The sequence below is a fragment of the Euwallacea similis genome, chromosome 2, assembly GCF_039881205.1.
Source record: "Euwallacea similis isolate ESF13 chromosome 2, ESF131.1, whole genome shotgun sequence".
Taxonomy (NCBI): domain Eukaryota; kingdom Metazoa; phylum Arthropoda; class Insecta; order Coleoptera; family Curculionidae; genus Euwallacea; species Euwallacea similis.
In genome coordinates this window covers 1989810-2011951 of record NC_089610.1, presented here as the reverse complement: position 1 = coordinate 2011951, position 22142 = coordinate 1989810, and the positions used below count along the sequence as shown (strand labels likewise).

Here is a 22142-nt window from a genome sequence, read left to right as displayed (position 1 = left end):
AAAACCCATATTTCCCAAGCCAAATATTCAGGATCTCAGGTGCGTCTCGCTATAATTAAGGCCGCACTCATTAGTGAGGATGTCTAGGGCTATTTTCGTATCCTTTAGAAAACGATTGGCCGGGCACCAGGGTCAGAAACTTAAAAATATGCCGCATTTTTAATAACCGAGACTTTACAAAAACAACACAAGTATTTGGTCTGGATTTAGTGCATTACATTAAGTGCGCACCATGATCCATTGAAACAGCAACCTCAAGTAGAATCTATTTATAATGACCTGCAGCCGTATCTTCCTGCATGTTTTGTGTTGGCTATTGCTCTCTTGGTTACTCTGTGCTGAAGATGAGGCGAAGATAAACATTGGTAAGTCAAAAACACGATAAACAACTATTTATATTATATAAAAATTAGGAATTGTTACATCTAATGAGGAAGAGGTGGCTGAACTAAATTTGGAAATTCTAAACAACCATATCTCTACCAAATCAGACGTCACAATCCAGACTTTAAAAATGCCAGAAAATGATTGCTTCACCTCAGCAAATGCTTGTAAGGATCCATTAATTACTCTCAAATTCATATTAAAGGCACATTTTTAGTATGTAAAGCTGCCAGCCAAGACAACGGATTAACCGCCATTTTAGGGACTGAAACTTCCGATGATACCCTTAAATCAGTTTCAGATTTCTTAGGAGTTCCCTACATAGAAACCGTTTGGTCCCCAAGGGGTAGTAAACAATTTGAAACTTCCTTTAGCATCTATCCAGAAGCGTCTCTCCTATCTCAGGTAAATTTCAACAAGTCTTTCAGACCAGATCAACATGAAGACATTTCCAGGCCTACGGAGCTATAGTGGAAAGTTTGGATTTGAAAACTTTTGCTGTTGTTTACGAGAATGAAGAATCGTTGGTGAAAATGCAGGACGTGCTTAAGCTTCAGGAATTTCAAGCTGATTCCAAGAAGAATTCAATCATTTTGAAGAAACTGGACGAGAGTGGTGATAGTAGGTAAGTAGTTTTATTGTCAATTTGAGTAATTTAATAAAGACCTTTTTAGGCGCATTTTTAAAGAAATTCGAAGCACCCCAGTGTTCAGTATCGTGCTGGATTGCAGCACTGACAAGATTATAGATGTGCTCTTGCAGGCCAAAGACGTGATGTTGTTGGACGATCTCAATACTAACATCTTCCTAACTTCCTTCGTAAGTTCTTTAAAATGTTTCTTTCTAAATTTGATGGAAAAATATCCTCAAGGATGCTCATACGTTGGATTACACAATACTCGACACCCTCACCAATATTACTACAGTTCGTTTGTTCGACCCCTCCTCCCGAATAGTGGAAGATTACGTCAGCAAGACATATCCAGATAATAGCGCAAACCAACTTACCGTAAGTAACTTACTACCTGCAAATAGCAACTGAAAGATGTTAATTTTGGAAATGTTTTTCAGGTGAAAATGGCTCTTGTGCACGACGCAATGCTTCTGTTGGCAGAATCGCTTAATGCCATTAAATCAGCACATGCTGACGGCGAAATTGTTTACGAGCCATTATTTTGTAACGCTTCTGAAAAATATAGCGATAAATATGGCTTAGTGTCAGCCATGCAGGAGGTAAGCTTTTAATAATTCATTACCGCTGCTTAAAATGGCACCGTAGTTTGTCTATGCTGTTTTGCAAGTAGAGCAATCACAGGAAACAATTTGGGTTCTTTTTAGTCTTGAAAAGATTAAATCCTAATTTTGATTGCTAACGTAATTAAGTAAACTTTTGCTTCTTGACCTTAAATAACCTCGATATATCAAAGACGAAATCGAACCGGAACCAAAAGACCATGCTGCTACAACGACCAGTCAGATGATTTTCTGTGATGTTGTTATCTCTTCCAGTTCCCGAGATAGCGAGCCATTCTAAATACTAGAAAAATAATTTTTATTATTTTTACTTTTCAATTGAAGTTTTTAGGGCTAATAGAGAGGCCAAATCATTCGTTGCAATGAAAAATCACAATTCAAAAAAATTTAAATTTTTCGAAATACTTAAAAATAGGGGAGGGGGAGATACCAATTTTTTACTGTTTTTTAAATTTTGACCTTCGATTTGTCTCGACGAGCTCTATAAGCTTGATCATGTGGGCTTCGCTACCCTTTTCACTGTTCAGATACAGTCATACTCTCATATTTCCCATATCACTTTTCTTTTCTTTTATTATTACCAGTTTCAATAACATCCCTCTTTGACATTTTTCGAAAAACATTCGAAATTTTTGATGAGCTGTTTATCGATCCAATGGACTCATATAGGTCTTATGTTACCCGTGGATACCTCACTTGAGATTGCGGAGCCTTGGAAAGACACTTTTTCGAAGTTTCAATAACATAAAATAAGGATAAAAGTAAGGAAGATCTTTGATTCAAGGTTACCCTAACAGGAATAACTGGAGAGGTCACTTTAAGAGCTGGAAAAAGAGAGAACTTTGACCTGCAAATTGTTGAGCTATCCATGATACAAGAGCCCGTCATAATAGGATTGTGGTATGCCAGTGAACCAAACCAAGTGGAGAGAACCCGAAGTGCCACGGAAAGAGAAAGAGAATGGAGAGATAGATTGTCAATGAAAAAGTTCATCGTGACCTCAAGGTAAGCTTGGTACTGGCTCAAGGTATACATTCCCAAGATTTCCTGACAAGACTTGGACCTTTTCGAAAAGCATTCAAGTATTTCATAAATCTTTATTCGCACCTATAAATACCTCAAATTTAGAATCGGTGAACCCTACTTACGTCTCAGTAAAAATCCAGATGCTGAGGGCAATGCCAGATATGAAGGTTTCTCTATGGACCTTATTGATACAATTGCAAAAGAACTGGGAATAACTTATGAATTTCAAATAACCGAAGATAACTTGTATCCAAATCTTCAGAAAGATCTCATGTCGCGTGTAAGTCTTTTAATAATTTCTGTCTTTAAAACTCAATTTTTCCTTTGCGATATGTATTTAGAAAGCTGATTTGGCCATATGCGACTACACAATTACACCTCAGAGGCAAGAAGCAATTGACTTTAGTCTTCCCTTCATGAGTTTAGGTAAAATGCACAAGAATGATTTTCTTAATGGTGTAAAATATACTTTAGGTATTGGTATACTACACAAGGCAGAGCAAGTAGAGCAAGAGGCCAATCTCTATGGTTTCTTGGGCCCACTATCCGCAACTGTGTGGATGTACATAGGTGCATTGTACCTTTTCATGTCCCTCATTCTAGTAATCATCGTTAGGTATTTAATAAACGAAGACCTTTTACACCTATTTGATGTTTTTATAAATAGGATGTCTGGAGAAGACTGGGAAAACCCTCATCCATGTGATGAGAACCCTTCAGAACTTGAGAATATATGGGACTTCAAGAACTGTTTATGGCTTACTCTGGGCTCAATCACCACTCAAGGATGTGATATTCTGCCCAAGTACGTAATATATAATCTTTCAATTCCAGGTGTTTCAATTTTTTTATAGGGGCGTGTGCTCAAGAATTGCCACAGCCAGCTGGTGGTTCTTCTCTCTTATCATAACAGCAACATACACTGCCAATTTAGCAGCCTTCTTGACTATGTCCAAGAAGGATGACTCTATAAAATCTGTGGAAGAATTGGCAGCTCAGTCCAAAGTAAAATATGGTTGCCTGAGGAATGGTGCCACTGCAAGTTTCTTTGAGCACTCCAACAACTCTCTATACCAGCGAATGTGGAACACAATGATCAATGAGAAACCATCAGTGTTTGAAGACAGTAATGTTAAGGGAGTAGAAAGAGTTATGTCGACTAAAAATGAGCTTTATGCCTTTTTCATTGAGTCTACCGGGATCGATTATGAGTTGGAGAGGAAGTGTGACTTGCGAAGGATTGGGGATTTGCTCGACTCCAAGTCGTATGGGATTGGAATGCCTTTAAGTGAGCTATAATAGCTAATGTTAGGGCTGATCAAGATGATTTTGTATTTGCAGATTCAGGATATAGAAACGATATTAATAGGGTACTTTTGCAACTACAGGAAAAAGGAGAATTAGGTAAATTGAAAGAGAAGTGGTGGAAGGAAGAGAGAGAAGGAGATCCTTGTCCAACTGTAATATTATGTTATAGTTAAGCAAAGAACAAATATTTTAGTGGTAATTTTACAGATTGTTCCAGGTAACTCAGATGCCTTGGCTCTAGAGAATGTAGGAGGGGTGTTTATAGTACTAATAGCAGGAATTGGAATAGCTTTTTTGATTGCTATACTGGAATTTCTATGGAACGTCCACAATGTCTCTGTAGAGGAACATGTAAGAGGTCAATCATCTCTTAAATATATAACTAGATAATTTTGGATTTTTGTAACACAAGATTTCGTATTTTGAGGCTCTTAGAGTGGAGCTGAAATTCGCCTGCAATATCACTGTAACTAAAAAACGAGCTAAACCACTACTCTCAGAGTCCTCATCTTCAAAATCAGTCATCCCTGATGATGCAAAGTCAAACAAAGGGATTCTATTGGGGGCTGGTTCGGTTTTAAACATCAGTGCTTCCATTCTGAATAGGATGGGATCTACTTTGGGCCCAGAAGATGCGTCCATGAAACAAGTAAAGTCGCAATCTGGATCATCTAAATCAAAACACAGTAGATAATTTATAAAATATGATTAAATAAAGTATAAAATTAGTTAACACCCTAGTTTCACTTAAGTCATCTGAACTAAATCTGGAAAGTTTCCTTTAAGTTGCAAAGCTGACTCGCCTCGCCGCACTCTGTGACCCCGATTTATATGCGATAGATTGCAGAGTCATAAAACATTTAAGGAAGTAATTAACATAGAGCGGGAATTTCTTTAGGTAAAATGCAAATCCCCGTGGAAGTTGAGGAGTTTTTGTTGACGGAGCGAGTTGGAAATTAACAAACTTCCTCCAAGTCATTAAGAAAATGCTGCAGTGACCTCAAGAGAGGGACTTGGGTTTCAGTTTTACTAGCTTTCCCGGGAATTATCCGTGAGATAAATGTACTTAAATGAGGAATACTGTTTGTAGTATTAGGGTAATCATTAGGAAAGTTTAAAGTTTCAAACGAACATGGAGTCGTGTCAAAGTAAATAGATACCTACACTACTTTTGGATTCTCTCAGTCGCCGCAAATTAAACTTTTTCATGTGGTCGTGGACCGATGGAATGAAGCAAATTTATATTTTCTCTAAAACGGATTGCACTGATTGCTTTGGCATTACCGCAAGCTCCCTGAGCGACAACAGGAGCAATAATCTCAGAAAACTAATTGGGTCAGACACTAAGAATATACATAGAGATAAGGTTTGTGCACCAACCTGGCCTGGAATTACAGTAGAGCAGCGAAATGAGAAATTGCAACCTCGTATCAATATGCATGAGGTGGAATGCTCCGAGTATAGAGCTACAATTGAGCCATAATAATTCCACATATTTACTGAATATTAAACAATACTCCCTATTAACAGGGCTTTGTGCCAACTCCTGTTTATAATCTAAATCGAGGGTTGTTGGGGAGAAATAGGGTCACTAGAGCGTTAATTTTGTTACACACGAGCATCATACTGAATACAGACATACTTGAGGCACTATTTCACGACCGTTTTCCATTGTCGTGAAAGCTGCTCGTAAATTTTTAATAACAAAAGCAATTTATGAAGACCATATTCCGTAACTTGGATATATTAAATCATTCACTCCGGATATTCTTTATTCTTCGCCTCGCAGATTTTTATAGCCCTGGAGAGCCATAAAAATATGTTTTAATTAAATAGTTTGCCAAAAGTCTTGATGTATGCTTCAGAGAGGATTTGTGATAATATAGAGATGGTGAAATTAAATAAAAAATTAGCAGTAGGGAACTTGTTATTTTTCACTAATGAGTACTATCTATTTTACGTAATTATTTGTTTGCTGGGTACGGTCACAAGTTTCTAATTATAAAACTTGAATTTACTGACTTTGATGGTGTTCCACCTTGTCCCACCTTATGACAATCGATCTGGGCGAGTCAATAAACTGCATAGAAATATTAAAATTTCCCTGGAAATCAGAGACCTCAGTTCAGTCAAAGAAATGAAAAATCGAAGAAGAAAGGATTTTCTATTAAATTCCACGCCAGAATTCTCACTTATGGACTTGGAAGATGTATTGAAATTTCGTCAAATATTAATAAATTTAATGAAAAAACAGATATTTCACATATTCCCAAAATAGATTAAAGTTCCTTTAGGAAATGTCCCACAAAAATTCTTTAATAAGAAGAAGAACTGAAATTGATAGAACTCTGAAAACTATCATAATATTTTTGAATTGATAACGGCATTGAGCCGTTTTTCAGTAGAGGAACTTCGCTGAATTCGGTCAATTTGCCTTAGTCACTCCCAGAAACAATTTAAATTTCATGAAAAATAAAAAAAATATTGAAAATAGGAGAAAAGGGCTACCAGGCTCTAAAGAAATGAATGCATTTTTATGAAATTTTTTGAATTCACAAGGGCATTTAAAAATATTTAAACAAAATTGGACTTCAGGGTCCGTTAAAAACTGTCTTAATAAATAAATGACCTTAGCAAAATTATTAAAATTCCTGAAAGCATTTCAACTCGTTCAAATCAGCCAGCAATCAAATCAGGTGCTGGACCGTAACGTACTTTGTGGATTTACCAAATTTGTGCTCATCAAACTAAATATGTTCACCATTAGCGAATAATTCTCTGTTTCCCGTATTTTTGAATATAGCTGCACATATATAAATCAATTCTAAACCAAACGTGTCATTGAGTATAATTCAAAGTGCTACAAAATGAAATTAGTGCTCTCTGGCCTTTTTGTGATGGTGGTGACCAGATATACAGTGAATTCATATGATTTTCACGATTCTCTATTCAGTAAGTGAACTTTGATGTTTTTTTCATATTTTTATTATTCATTCACTTTCTCTTAGATAACTTATTGTCTTCCTATTGGAATGAAATCGACGACACTTTAGAAATTGCTCAGAAGGATCATGGTCGTTCAAGACGAGATGAAGAAGCAGTTAAGGTATACAATTCATTCGGAGATTTAACTACACATACCGCACAATCCAAAATTCTATTAAAGTCATCTGAGCAGGAAAAATGCCACCCCGAGCATCACCATCAAGGCCCTAAGCTGTGCTGTGGTGAAGATTTTTTGCGGTCATTAAAAGAGAGTGTTCAAGATATATCAAAGAAATGCTACAAAGACGTAACAGGACATGAATTTTCTGCCAAAGGCACAAAATATTTTGATCTCTTTAGCTGTGAAGCAGTGGAGAAGAGAAAGAGCGATATGATTGTATGGCTTTATGATCAAAACATTATTATTCACAGAAATTTAACAACATTTTATTTTAGTGTATTGAGCAATGCAAAGGGCAACAATTAGGGCTGGTAACTATAATTTTTCGTTTACTGTCTTTCAGCTAAATAGCAAACATTTCAGCTCAATGAAGATGGTACTCCTATTAAAGAGAACTTGACCACATACTTCAAAGAGTATTCTGCGAATTCTTTAATCTCGGAAAATATGGTGGAAAAATGTATGGCCAAAGCTAATAGCTTCTCAGAGTACCCAATGAAATTCCATACCGAAGGATTGAAAAAGTGCAATCCCTTCGCTATGTTTTTCATGCATTGTCTCTTTCAGCAAATCCAGTTCAACTGTCCTGAAGATCAAATAAAAGACAAAGAGTCTTGCCAGAAATTGCGGGCGGAGATATTGAAGAGTTGAGGAAACCATCATGAGTCATAGAGAAAGAAATCTGTCCGAAACACCCAAGAAGATAATTAATGTTGTTTCTCAGTGTATTTGAATAATAACAATTTGATCAAAAGTGACCAAAATAATATTCCTTTATGTTTCTTTAGGTTTGGTCGACTCGTTTGCAAATATGATTCAACCAAACACAGAGAGACAAGATCTCAATATTTACCTTCTATAAAATACCGTTAAGTCTCTGTTCAGATATGCTAAACAAACATTACTGGGAAGCTCCTTTCTTTGCACATTAATTAAAAACAAACGAGGGAAATACCTAATTTGCTGTTAGCACTGAACTTCTACGAATTTATTGAAAAAATAGGTCTTAAAGGCATGATGCAAAGTTTGAAACAAAGATAAATCGTTTTCGATTATCTCTAAGGTCTTTCATACTAAATCTACTTGTTCTATTATTATCTAATAGCCAGCAAAACAAGTTTATCCTTGACCGAGCACGTTTGAGACTGCCCATCAGGTTCGTAGGTAGGAAGTATAGTAATTTGCAGAAGATGGCTTCACTGTATATATAAACGGCACTACTGAAGCTCAGTTATATTCAGTATTAATTTCGATCTTCATAATACATCGTCAGCGAAATGAATAAGTTAGTGGGTATATGTGTTGCATTTTTGCTGGGAGTCGTTTGCTCTGTGGCTTACGATTTTCAAGATGACGATTTCAGTAAGTTAAATTTTTTTTATTGTGAATAAGTTTCTTTTATTTGAAAATGTTGAGAGATACTGTAGATGTAGGAAATGGCTAATACAGGGTCCGCCTTTGGGAGCTGACACCATCTGTATATGGAAAATTACAAGTTTAATGTATTTTTGAAGTTTCTACTTTTGTTTTATGGAGAAAACCCGACATGTTAAAAATATTTTCAACCTGATACGAGCTCCCCTTACACCAGAAACTGACCCTTACTTAATTTTTTTTAATGGAACGTGGCTATTTCTTCAATGAAAATGGGTTTGTTGTCGAAAATAAACATAAGTTTCATAATACAACAAAGTACCGATTCTCGACTGTTTTTGATTTATTTTCACTTTTATGACTTTTTCGACACTTGTAGAGGTTTTCTAAAATCCAGTTATCTACAAAACTATTTGACATAAGTTGATGAAGTAAATTTTAATTTGTTGAAGAATTAACACATTTTTATTAACAATTAAAATATTAAGAAAAATACTTCAACATATCTTTGAAAAAGAACTTTGAAATTTAAAATGTCTAAATTCAAAAAACTCATTTTTTTCAAATAGCACCCTGTAATTATTTTTGCACCATTAGATTGGCAAAAAAAGAAGAAATACGATATACATCACAAGTATAAAAAATTAATACTTTTTGAGTAAATTGAAAAAAAAACTATAAACTACTTTATTTTGTGTAGATAATAGATACATCATTGCACCTGTACACGAATTTGCACCCTTGCAATACAATCTTCCTTGGTCGTTAATGGTGTATCATAAACAATATTTTTAATTCGATCCCAAAGATAAAAATGACAAGTGGGATGATGTATCTATTTTACATTTCAATGTTCCTTTTCAAAGACTTTTTGAAGTATTTTTCTTAATATTTTAATTGTTAATAAAAATGTGTTAATTTTTCAGCAAATTAAAATTTATTTCATCAACTCATGTCAAATAGTTTTGACATTGGGAATTTTAGAAATTCATTGTTCTATGATTTTTATTATTTTGAAGAAAAACATTGTTAAGTCGTTTTTGTATAATTTTCACACTTATTATTGGATTTTGATTATCTTAAACTTCAAAATATTAGGTCGTCTAGTATGAAATGAGTAGAATTGAATTGAAATTTTAATAATTTTTTTTTTCATATGAAATGTTTTTATTGTCAATCGAAATATGCACCACCATTATCAATACACTTCTGCTATTTAACGGGAAGTTCATTGATTCCCCTGCTGTAAAAGCCTGCAGGCCGGGAGTCGATAAACTCTTGGAAGGCAGCTTTGACAGCCTCGTCAGAGTTGAATGTTTTCCCTACCAAGAAGTTATCCAAATTTTAAAATAAGTGATAATCAGTGGGTGCTAAGTCGGGTGAATACGGTGGATGACGAAGAGTTTCCAGTTCCAACTCTTGTAGCTTGGCCAAGGTGACTTGTGCGGTGTGTGGCCGAGCATTGTCATGCAACAATAGCGGTGTGCTTCGATTGACTAATCTTGGCTGCTTAACCGTCAGTTGCCTCATCATTTCGGTCAGTTGTCGGCAGTAGACATCAGCCGTAATCGATTCACCAGGTTTCATGAAGCTGCGATGGATGACCCCTGCGTTGGACCACCAAACGGACACCATAAGCTTCTTTTGATGAAGATTTTTTTTCGCACAATGTTTTGGTGGTTCATCTTGATCCAACCACTGCGATGAACGTCTGGTATTGTCATATAGGATCCATTTCTCATCACAAGTAACAATCCGATTCAAAAATGGATCGTTATTATACCGGCACAACAAAGAAACACAAGCTTCGAGACGTCGTTCTTTCTGTATGTCGCTCAACTCATGCGGTACCCACTTGTCCAGCTTTTTCACCTTACCAATTTCAGCTAAATGAGTCAATATTGTTTTTTTGGTTACACTGAATATTAACGATAATTCACTTGCACTTTGACGTGGATTCGCTTCCACCACGGCTTTCAGATAATCGTTATCCACTTGAGTTTCAGGTCGTCCACGTGGTTCATTTGTTAGGTCAAAATTGCCAGAACGAAATTTCATGAACCAAGGAGATACTGTTCGCTGTGAAGTGACTTCAGTACCAAACACATCATTAATATTGCGAGCCGTCTGAGCTGTTGTGGTTCCACGGTGGAACTCACATTTCAGTAACACACGAATTTCACTATTTTGCATGGCTGCACAAAAATTTTTATAAAAATAAAAGTTTTCAATAATTTTTAACACTTTAAACTCTAATCGAAAAAGGAAGAATGTGCCTTTTCCACATAAAAAAGTCAAGTCCAAATATAGATTTAGAGTGAAGTTATTCGTAGTTGAATGTGGCATTTCGAGAATCTACTCATTTCATACTATACGACCTAATACTTAATTCAAGATGCTTAAAACTACTTCCTTAGAGAAACTTATTGGTGTAACACTAATTTTTAATATAATTATTATTATAAGAAATGAATACAAATTTGTAGTTATACAGATGCTCAGTCTATACCCTGTACACCTTTGTACTTTGATGAATCTAAACCCAAAAATTATTTAATTAAACATGTTGCTTAAAACTATATGCTTAACTATGCTTAAACTACTTACTATGCTTAAAACTACCTTACAGACGTGATGAATATCTTGTCTAAATGACTATTCAAAAATCAATTCGATATCGATTAATTGGCAAAGCCATATTAACCTTAATTGCCTATTCCTTATATGTATATCTAGTCTTTGACTAACATAAACTCCATTGTTCCAAAAATGAAAAGAATGCTTAAAATTGTAATCGTATTTAAATCCAGCACCGTCTTACGAGTAATTTTATGTACGTTTTATTATTGAAAGAATAACTCGATATAAATTGATGGAGTCATTTTGGTGTTCATTTCAACGTGGGAATTTGGCTTTTTATCTTATATTATTCAGCTTATATCATCATAAACTCTAGTTTGCCCAAATTAAAAAAGCTGTTAGAAATTACCACAAACTTTCCTTCTCTTGCTTCCTTAATATTTATTGGTTTATTTCTCATTATTCGAAGAACATTTGAAAAAAATTGTTAAGCCATTGTGGTAGTCGTTTCATGTCGTCTCGCCAGTGAATTTTAATTCACCGAACCTGAAAAGTACAAACTCATTGATTGATGAATTGAATTGACTGAAACACTTTCATGCTTTTTAAGTAGCCGATTTCCTTAAATCATTATTCTCAGAAATATTACTTAATCAAAGCTTATTTCAAATACATAATTAACGACTTCGCAAGATGCAAATTACTATTGTATTGCCACTCTCAAATCGCGTCCAAATTCACGGTCGTGTTGAGACGTTCAACTCCATACCATCCATCTTCCACCAGATAACAATTCGATGTCAGCCACATACCTCTGTGAGAAAAAAATTAGTAATTTAAAAAAGAATTGAGAGACTTAAGGCCATTATTAAATCATCTGTCAATATTTAAAGAGTAGAAACTGGTTCTAATCTCGCAAATCACCTTACACAATGGTTACGTTATCGTTTCGGGGAGTTTTTATCAGCATTCGCATCTCTTAACGAAATATCCATCAATGTCAAGAAGCTTTTTCAGGGGCACTTCGGGTTACTGCTCTTAACACTCAAATAGATTTCGTGTGTGTTAATTAATCGTGCTTATTATTCATTGAATACGTAACGATGTTCGTGTGCAAATAACTGTAACTTCGTTTTAATCTTAGATCAGCTTCTTTCTGTCGAATTAGAAGAGGTTTATGATTCACTTGATGAGATTCCCACACATCCACGTATCAGACGCGATGAAGAGGCCGCAGCAGTAAGTTTTTGAGATTTTTTCATGGGTTGATTCAGTTATTTTGAGGTTTCATAAGGCAAGTGAGGAGAAATGCAAGAAACGCCATCGTCGTCCCAAATTGTGCTGCGCAGAATTAACTCTCGACGCCCTCCATGACAAGGGAAAGGAGCTATGTAGAGCTTGCTACAAGGAGGTGACTGGAATGGAGAAGCCTGATAGACACGATTCTGGGCATCATTATAAGAAATTCGACCTTTTCAGCTGTGAACAAGTAGAGAAGAGGAAGAGCGACATAATCGTAAGTTGGGTTTGATTATTGGTGTATGTTTTCGTTCATATTTTAATTTCTTATTTAAAAATCTACCAAAAAATGGCGACAGTGAACTGTCAAAGTTCGAATTTCTTCTTTTCTTGCTGCTTTCGAATTTTTCAAAATATTGTCTGATTCTAGCATGAAATTCATTTGATTTCTTTGATTTTTTCCTTTTTGCTTCCCTGCAGAAATAAAACTACTAATATTACAATCACGCACTAATCCCTTGATATTTTTTCCAGTGCATCCACCAATGTATCGGACAAAAGAAGGGAGTGGTAAGTCTTCTCAGTTAGTAAACAAAACCCAACAAACTAAAATTCCACAATTCTAGCTTACTGAGGACGGCTCTCTAATCCCCGAGAAATTAACCGAATCTCTCAAGCAATCCTTCGCTAATGAATCCTGGTTCGATCAGGCAGTTGACAAGATTGTTTTAACTTGCGTCGCAGCAGCTAAAAATGCCACAGAAAATCCTGCTAAATTTTACACGGGAGGACTAAAATCCTGCAACCCTTCTGGAATTGCGCTGAAGCACTGTATCTTCAGAGAACTGCAGTTGAGTTGCCCTGCTGATCAAATTAAAGACAAAGTTTCCTGTGATAAGTTCCAAGAGAGGATTAAGAAGGGAATGGAATTTTTTGATAAAGAAGGGCCGGGATTTGATGTAGCAGATGCTTCTGCCGAGGATCAGTAACTATTAGTTAAGTGAGTCTTATTGTAGTTCTTCAACAGGGTAAATTTTTGTTTTTTCTGAGGTGAAGTGATAATAAAATTTGGTTAAATGATAATTAAAAATCCGATTGATGGAATAATTTTTTTCCATGACAAGTGGAGCGTCACTGCAAATCATTATCGACCCTCTCGATAGGCAAATGTTTCGGAAATTGCTTCGGAAATATTCCAATCCTGATCGACGCTTCATTTGCCTTTATTTGCATGTTAATTCTTTTCCACTCCTGAAGCGAAAAGTTCAAATAAACGATAATTGCGAATCGGAACTGAGTTTACCGACCGACGAAAAAGTCAATCTCCAGATTTTTAGATAATGCAAACCGAAATTCTTCCTTTTGGTTCGAATTTCGATTACAATGGAAGGGAACTGATAATTCGTTTTTCAAGAGGTTGTTTCCTTTATTTAAGCCGAAGTCGTGGCCGTATAATTTTCCTGGTTTAGACGGGAAATAGGTTACAGTGTAACTGCTTTGTCAACATTTGCATGAAAATAAAAATTACCCGTTAAAAAGTTTCCCCCAATATCAAATATGCCGTTGGGGTTTTGGGGTAATACGTCAAAAGTTTCACCAGAATATATGCATGGAAATTTAAAAAGAGCTCTTATTATCAATAAAACTGCACGATATTTTAGAAGGAGCACTTAGAGAAAATTATGGGCTACAGGATAGGCAAGTTTTTGTTCGAGGCAATTTGCTTTCGAAGGGGCATTTGAAATGCAAAATGGTCTGTGCGTTCTATAAGAAATTTTACTTAAATTTAAATCAAGCGTTTAAGGCCACTTAAACACATGCACAAATGTTTATTCATACTCAGCTCACAGTCCAACTAGATTAGATTAGGGTTCATTTGATTCTTGAATGATCTGTGATGTCTCAACACCTATTACAGGGAGTTTTATTCAAAAAATCTACGACAATAAACCATTTGTAGGTAATCTAATGCAATATCAGGGGGAACTTCTTTTCATTAAAGAATTTTCTTAATCTCGACATCCATTTCATGAGATATCAGCAGGAAACGTTAAAAAAGGGAGAATTTATTCCATTTTCTGGCGCTTTTCCTCTTCAAAATCTTTCCTTAATTGTTCAATTTTAGCTAGATAAATATTGATCAGACTCCTTACTGATATCAAGAAACATAGTCCGATTAGAAGAAGGTGTGGATATCTTACAGACCTGCTGTAAGTCTGGTTCTTAAAAAAATTATGTTATTGAGTTACGCCCGTGAGGCATAGAAAAGAACAGAATAAGATTGGGACCCTCCATGTCTATAGATCGAAAATATTACATGGAGGCTCTGTGGGTAAGAAATATTGAGAGATTTAAATTAAATAATATAGTATTTTCAGGGACTCTTCTTGGAATCATTTTCATAGTCAGTGGTGGAGTACTCTTTTTTTAACGTTCTTAAACTCTACTTTTGCAAAGTACCAAATTGATATGTAATAGCTTGTTAAATCTTTTTGATACGCCCCTGGATTTCGGAGAATTGAGATGTAAAATTTCCAGAAGTTATTTGATATTTGTGTCTTTCACTTCATATAAGGAGCAGTGGCGGGACATGTTTTTCTGGAACAACCTTAAAAATATTTTTGAAATATGATTAATTTTAAGAGTTGAAATGCGCTTATAATGTTTTATTAATGTTATCTGGTACGTTTTTGGTTATTATTCAGGCGAGATGTTAATTTAACTGAATTCGGTTCATATCTGTCACCTGTTCTTTCCTGTGATAACCAGTGGCGGTGCACGCTTTACCTCACAAATCGTTTCTTAAAAATCTTTCATCTGTCCTAGTTTTGAGCTAGATTGAGCAATTAAGTCATTAACTTTTCAATAATCAGCAAACATCTAGGACTATTATTTTATAAAAGAAACAAATGTTGCTTGAAAGATGGAAACTCAAGAAGCAATTTTCTTTTCTGGAGAAGTTTTTCGTATCTGTAAAGGAAATTTCAGTTGAAAAATGCTCTAGGGCCGGTATGAAATAAACTTAACGTCTACTCGGTCTAGTTCCATTTGCTGATGGAGCACACAGGAAAACGTTCGCCTCCCAAAATTCTGGTGCGACAAAATCGAATGAAAATCCACGTTATTAATTTGGAACTATTACACAATCGCATTCGGCATTAATCATTCGAACTTTGCCTAGGACAAGCGGTAGTAAATTATGATCGCGTAATAATGAAGCATGACTCCATTTATTATTAAAATTAAGCGTACGTACAAACACAAACGATAAAACGGTAAAATATTGCACCGCTGGTAATGAAATAGTCGTCAAACGTCGACTAATAAACGCAATAAATAGCCCCTTTATCCAACGAAAATCTAATTGCGGATTCGAAATTTTCAGTCTGATTGTGGCTTACAAAGGGAAACAATTGGGATGCATAATGAAAAGTCAAAGCCAAAACTACAGAATTGATTTAGGCGGATAGATATACATACATTAATGACTTGATTGTCAGCCCGTTCATACGACTTATTAAATATTTTTTCGCATGCAAAGGAATAATGTTTGATCGAGTTATTTCTCAGCAGAAATCCTCTCCCTCCACCAAATCTCCCGAAATTAAATCCATTGCTATGTAATTAAATCGCAACCCCGCAATAAAGTTTCAAACTACGGACGAAGTTTTTAATCAAACCGGTCCGGATTCGATTCTGGACCGGAGGGTGTCTTCTATTGTCCTTTGTTCCTTGGAATTTCTTCGAAATGCACAATGTAAGCTCCGGCAAGACAGATTGTCATGAAATAGGACACGTCCTTGAAGATTAAAGGACAAGTCCTTGAAAAGAACATGTGGTGAAGTGGAACTTGTTGCTTAAAAATGCAGGGTGTAAATTTTGACTTGTTCCTCTGTTAATAAACCACCTCCGTTGATATAAATTAGTCCGATATATCCGGATCATAACTAAAAAGCCCAAATAATCAATGGAAAAGATAATACCTTTATTTACCAAACCCGACATTTATTATTTAGGAGCGTCAAAATAGGCACTTAATAATTATAAACCAGCGTTGCATTATCGATGGCTTTAGGTATAAATCCAGCTTAAATTGCCTTTGAAGCTAGAAAGGAATACCCCGGCCGGAACCATCAAATGAGCTGCATCGGCTAAAACTCGTCAGACATGGAGCATTTCTATGAGAAAACTTTTCGTAACTTGAGATGAAAATCTTTTAGTTTACTGCTTTAAAAAATCATATTTCACCCTGCGGAAACCAGAAAAGAGTCAGATATAATTTCAGATTTAATCGTAAACATTCTCTATAATACAGACATAAAGCTGGATGAGTTTCCGGCGAACAGGAACTTTCAAGGGTAATAAATTTCCACTGTTGTTAAAGTTTTCATATTTAAGTAAATGGAAAAGCGGTGTTTATAATGGTGCATATCTTTAGGAGATTCAAAAGAAACTCCATGGATGATAGAGATTTCCATACACCCAGGACATTTATATCCAACCTGATGAACATTAAGGTTGAAAGGGCCAAGAATAAGGGACAATATTAACTGCATTGCAGTGGTGTCCCAAATTCGTCCCTTTAGCATCTTAATTAGTAGTTTCAACTCTATTATTCACTAATGTCCAAAAGCAGAGTCGCTCTATCCAGAGGCCTCATAGTCGATGTTGTGAGATATTTATTACCAAAGTCTGTTTTGTCCGACGGCGCTAGCCCTGACATTCGAGTGATAAATGGATCTCGCCCCAAATCTGCATTACGTCAATTATTATTATCGGATCGGCCATTGAATTGCTTTACGTTTCAACCATGGTGGGATTTGATCAATTTGGGGAGAAATCAATCAAAAGATTTTTCAGCCTTAAACACACTTTTCCAATCTGAGTTTTTGCTCCACATATTTCTTCATTTTGACACTCACACACTTTCCACTTCCCCTTATCCAGTTGTTCTCGTTTGCATTTCTTTACCACCTTCTCTGTTACAATATGTCACTTTACCCACATCTTGAACGTTCAACTGAAGTAAGGATTAAGACTACCTTCGCTACTCTGGGTCAGTGATCAAAGTCGTAACTGTAAAATTCATTGTTTTGAGTTTATGTAGTTACGTAAAACTCAAAATGATACCTTAGAGAAAGCTTCGGATAATTTCCCGTTGGCTTTAATACATAACTATTCCAAGACGATGGCGTATCCGCTCGTAATGCTAGAGTTGCACAGGAATGTCTATCACACAGATTTCCTGGAAGATGGATAGGTACCCACTTGGAAGGGTTTTTCTCCAAAATGGTCGTTTGCAATCTTGGAGATAGCTCTGACACTTGACAGCTGACTTGCTGATTTACTAAGTGCTTATTTGTAACGTCACAAATACATTTATTCGCTGTCGCTAAAACGTCAAGAGCGATAAAAACCACGTCATTTCCGGTCATCCGCTTAAAATCGGTTATTCTCGTAGCACGGTTCACTTTACTTATCCAGCTTCGAGAATACCTCTTTAAAAGATTTCCGAATTTCTTTAATTGGAACAATTTCTATAAGATCAGCAACATCGATACCGACCCTCCCTTTTTGCAGCGTTTCTCCTCAGAAAACAACAGTTCTAATCCATTAACAAACAATTTAAGGCATCTTTTTACGGGTGGCTTTTCTGAGCCAGTCGACCAGCAGTAATTTGCTGTTATTTCCGCATTTCGGCTTCTATATAGCTGCCTTAATGGCTGAAACCATTACACTAGCGCATCGTCGCTCCATATTATATTTGTCTTCAAGCAGTTAGCTTTGGCGCCATAATGCCACCGCTGTCGCTTGATGAACTCTTCCAGATTTTAGATAGAGACGATTAACTGGAGCGTATATGCGCAAAAATCTCCTTTGCAGGGAAAAAAGCCATTTTCTAAAACAAATTAGCTCTCGTGATTAAGCTTTTAAATAACTGTTAGTACTGTTGAAGGGTTTCCGTTGTTTTCTAATTTTATTGCTTTCCAATTCCAATGTTTACGGAAAAAGTAATTACTGATCGCCTGATGAAAATCTAATTGAGTTGCCGCTTTTTATTGTTGTGTACTTTGCACTCTAACTCGGCTACTTCACGCGAGGATTTCGATGATTCCTGAGTGTTGCTGTGTGCGATAGCGTGAAGCATTGAAGACGTGCTTTGGGGATCAAACAGGCAAATAGTCAGACTTGGTTAACAGCTTTTCTTTTCATTTCAAAGACAAAGAGTTTAGCGTTATTTCAAACACTACATTATGTTTTATTCATATGGCGTTTTTCACGCGAATATCTGAATTATTTTGACCCAATAAATAAGGGTTGCTTGAAGGGATTTATGCGGTCTATCAGAGCGGTTTTATTGAATTTTTAATATATTAAGAAACACCGGAACCTTTTTCTGTTGTGGAAAATGTTCTTTCCAAAATGAAAACACTTAAAACTCATTAAAGGAAACTTATCTTAAGCGAGAGCACCTGTGGTATTGTTGGTGATTTATTAACGGGTCTTAACGACCCTCTTTACTACTTGCCTGTTGACAGAATCATGATCTACGACGCTATGGTTGCGAATAAGGCTGTATAATATATGCGAGTTTTATATCTGTGAGGCAGTTTAAAATTCATTAGAGTGTATTCAATTTTACAACTTTTGGAGGATCAAAAATTACTTTAGTAAAATGCAAAATACTGTATCTTCTGCTAACCGTACACCGTCAAAACTCGCCTCAGAACTACGAGTATATGAAGAAAAACAGAGATTTAGTATGTAGGTCTTATAATTACTAGACCCATAACATTTTGATGGCACATTTTTAGAGGATGATATGATCACTCTTATAAGAATTCTCCCTAAAATTTCTCTCAGATTACATTTATTTACCCCAACCTTTTTACCATGATAATATCCAATGCATAACAAATTTGGTAAACTAAGAGATGAAAAGCATGCTAAATTGCTCATTATTTCTTTTTTAATAAATAATGTATTTCCCCCTTCTGTTCAAAGCTACTTTGACATATCAAAATTCTTTGAGAGGAGGCATAGTCAGTTAATTTATCTTTACTAATAGTCATTAACTATAATTCTTGAAAATTACTGAAATGTCTTTCAGTCGAGCTGCCTATATAAGGTGTAACATATCATCATGGACATATTTCAGGGGGCGATATTACTAAACAAAATAATTAACAAGGTGGCAAGATTAACATGTTTTCTCATAGGGTTTTCACCTTGAGTACAATATATACGTATGCTTTGAGTTTAATTTTTGAAGTTTCATACATCTATTTTTTCAAGACCCTCCACAACAAAATGTTAAAATCGTCAGTATCCATATACAGGGCGTTATGTTTTTGGGTCATGTACTGTTTTATGCTTTATATATTTTTTTGGAACACTCTGTATGAATTCTGATATCAAATTTAAATTCCTTTGTCAATTCTTTAGCTTTTTGAATTTTTCTAGTATTTTCAGATCTTTCATCGTTTTCGTAGAATTTGTAAAAATATCTATCGATGCAAATTAAGAATGAAAAGAAAGTAAGGAAAAAAATCATCCGACTCAGTTATCAATTATCAGAAGCAATTCTTAACTTTTAATTAAATTTCTTGCAATAAAAATAGCTCTAAAGGAAAACAAAATTATAAAAACTTCTGAAAATGTACCACCCTGTATTTCGAAAATGATGTGTTATAGGTCTATTAATATTATTTTATTATTTTTCAGAGTACTATCGCTCTCTAGCGTATCTCCATGATGACGTGTTACATCCTGTATAATCTATATTGATTATACTAGTATAGCGTTCAATGTTGCTTCAAGTGTAATAATACATATAATATAATTTCTTTAATTATAAACCCATTTGGTACCCCTCAGTTGAACGACTCTTTGATGTTGCAGCGATCTTCCAAGGTTGAATGGCCGTTCAAATAAACTTTGCTTATTATTAACTAAAAATGCAGATTATTCTAATATAAAGATTCTGAAACAGGGCTATTTATATTGCATGACTTGAAAGTTTATGGTCTTGTGCTGCTTATAGTGTAGTCGATGTTGCCGCTAAATGCCATTTTAATTAATTTAACTTAGGGAGAAATTATTGAGTTTGCGATACTTCTGTGAAAGGACTGATACCTGCATAGAAGAGTGGAGCCACTTCCTTAGAAATAAGTTTGAAGAATAACGATTTTAAATTTGCAATTTTTCCTCCGCTAACCAAAATATACATATGTATATGCATGGATTTGCAAGTGCGTTTGAAGAAAATGAGAAGAGTAACTAAAAAGAAAATAGTCAACAAGGCCTATAAGAAATTTTTCATGTTATTATATTGGTTGGCAATTCTTAATTAGAATTTAAAACGACTGAACGCAGGTTTTCAGAGCCGGAAGAGTGCGTCAACTCACAACTCAGATTGAAAATTTTGCATTTCTTCATACTAGTTTGTGTAGCTTTTAAGTTTATCATGAGTACTTCACCATATATTGACGAAAAAGGTGAAGTTATTGATAACAATTCAAAATATAGGTATCTTATTGTAATCAAAACCGCTGAAAAAGCAAATCAACAATGATTTGTAAATTTGCTCGTTTATGATAATAATCAGAGTGTTTTAAAAGACATCCACGACTCCTTACAGGAAGATGCCGTAAGCGAGTACCTATGATATTTAATGACATATTTCATTTTTCAATTCTATTCAGCTGTAACATAAAGTATTTATTTTTTATCGTTCTTATTCTAGCAACGAAAGCTCCCCATGATTACAGCAATAATTGCCAAAGGACATATTTTATAGCACAGGAGAAGAAGCTCTTCCAAACTGCTATAACTTTGTGCTATTAATCTGGAATGGAAATTGCCACTCCTAAAACACCTGAACAGCAAGCAGCACTTGAACGTACTTTTGACAAAGCAAATCCCGGAAGTAAGATTTTGGCTCAAAGAAAATTCTGACTAATAAACACTAAAACCGGTTTCGCAGAATATAAAGCCTAATTTTACATTTAAATATTGGAAAATGAAGCAAAGGTAATGATAGCATCTCTTTTATCTTTAAAGTGACTTACGTCGACGCGATATGGATAAGAGTCACATGTTCAGGTATAAGTTACTTAAGCAAATTCTTCTGGATTACCACAGGAAAGCCTATAGTTTATAGCACGTATATTTTCACCTAATCCAGACAATGCTAGTGGTATTAAAGAAGGTGAGAACTGCCTTACGGTAGCATATATCAATGGTATAAAAGGATGGAACGATTATGCGTGCTCTCACACAAATTGGTATGCCTGCCAAACTAGATGTTGTAACTGACCAAGTGCATACTTGTTTTGGATTTTATGCTTAATCTCTTTATGAAAATAAAGCCTAATTATTATTTGTATATTTAATTTGTCCCTTCCGCATGTTTCTTCGGAATATTAAAAATACAACTCATCTTTCTGTTGGTGTTTCTACGAACCTTTCATCCTGAACCAGAAACCTTAAACCAATTAATCTCTAATACTCTCTAAAATAATCTGAACATGTGGAAAATCCTCCAAGTATATGTGATGCTATAATTTATTAGAAAATCTAGAATACTCCTCTAATATGGAAAATTAAATGGAAAATATATTCTGAAGCTCACAACAACTTGCAGATATTATAATACGTATGAATAGAGTAGCGTTATACCATTTCAGGACTTAAGTAAGGAATATGGACCAATGGTCAGAGATCGTAAATCTCGAGCACTACAGTCACAATGACCGGTGTCCTGATTAATAAACATTTCTATAGGATTAAAAATCACGTCACAAGGCTG

At 35.2% G+C, this 22142-nt stretch overlaps 3 protein-coding genes across 4 annotated transcripts; all 3 read left to right on the top strand.

The window, feature by feature from the left end:
- The first annotated feature begins 3 nt into the window (after window positions 1-3).
- LOC136419463 (glutamate receptor ionotropic, kainate 2-like) lies at window positions 4-4705 on the top strand. The gene is made up of 16 exons (XM_066405799.1): window positions 4-365; window positions 414-551; window positions 602-789; window positions 840-1009; window positions 1059-1203; window positions 1256-1393; window positions 1456-1617; window positions 2423-2643; window positions 2767-2944; window positions 3006-3090; window positions 3139-3280; window positions 3332-3469; window positions 3519-3952; window positions 4006-4124; window positions 4180-4323; window positions 4385-4705. Exons 1-16 carry the CDS (start codon window positions 275-277, stop codon window positions 4664-4666), a joined length of 2775 nt encoding a protein of 924 aa, XP_066261896.1. The 5' UTR covers window positions 4-274; the 3' UTR covers window positions 4667-4705.
- A 2112-nt stretch (window positions 4706-6817) lies between these two features.
- Window positions 6818-8153, top strand: LOC136419188 (uncharacterized). Of its 2 annotated transcripts, none has more exons than XM_066405388.1 (5): window positions 6818-6924; window positions 6981-7078; window positions 7151-7354; window positions 7414-7449; window positions 7502-8153. In XM_066405388.1, exons 1-5 carry the CDS (start codon window positions 6840-6842, stop codon window positions 7787-7789), a joined length of 711 nt encoding a protein of 236 aa, XP_066261485.1. In that variant the 5' UTR covers window positions 6818-6839; the 3' UTR covers window positions 7790-8153. The 2 variants fall into 2 exon arrangements, with proteins under 2 accessions (XP_066261485.1, XP_066261484.1); XM_066405387.1 differs by having other exon boundaries at window positions 7139-7354.
- Window positions 8154-8287: 134 nt separating this feature from the next.
- LOC136419187 (uncharacterized) lies at window positions 8288-13955 on the top strand. The gene is made up of 5 exons (XM_066405385.1): window positions 8288-8500; window positions 12237-12331; window positions 12387-12608; window positions 12866-12901; window positions 12958-13955. The coding sequence occupies exons 1-5, from the start codon at window positions 8416-8418 to the stop codon at window positions 13318-13320; spliced, it is 801 nt and encodes a 266-aa protein (XP_066261482.1). The 5' UTR covers window positions 8288-8415; the 3' UTR covers window positions 13321-13955.
- The last annotated feature ends 8187 nt before the right edge of the window (window positions 13956-22142 follow it).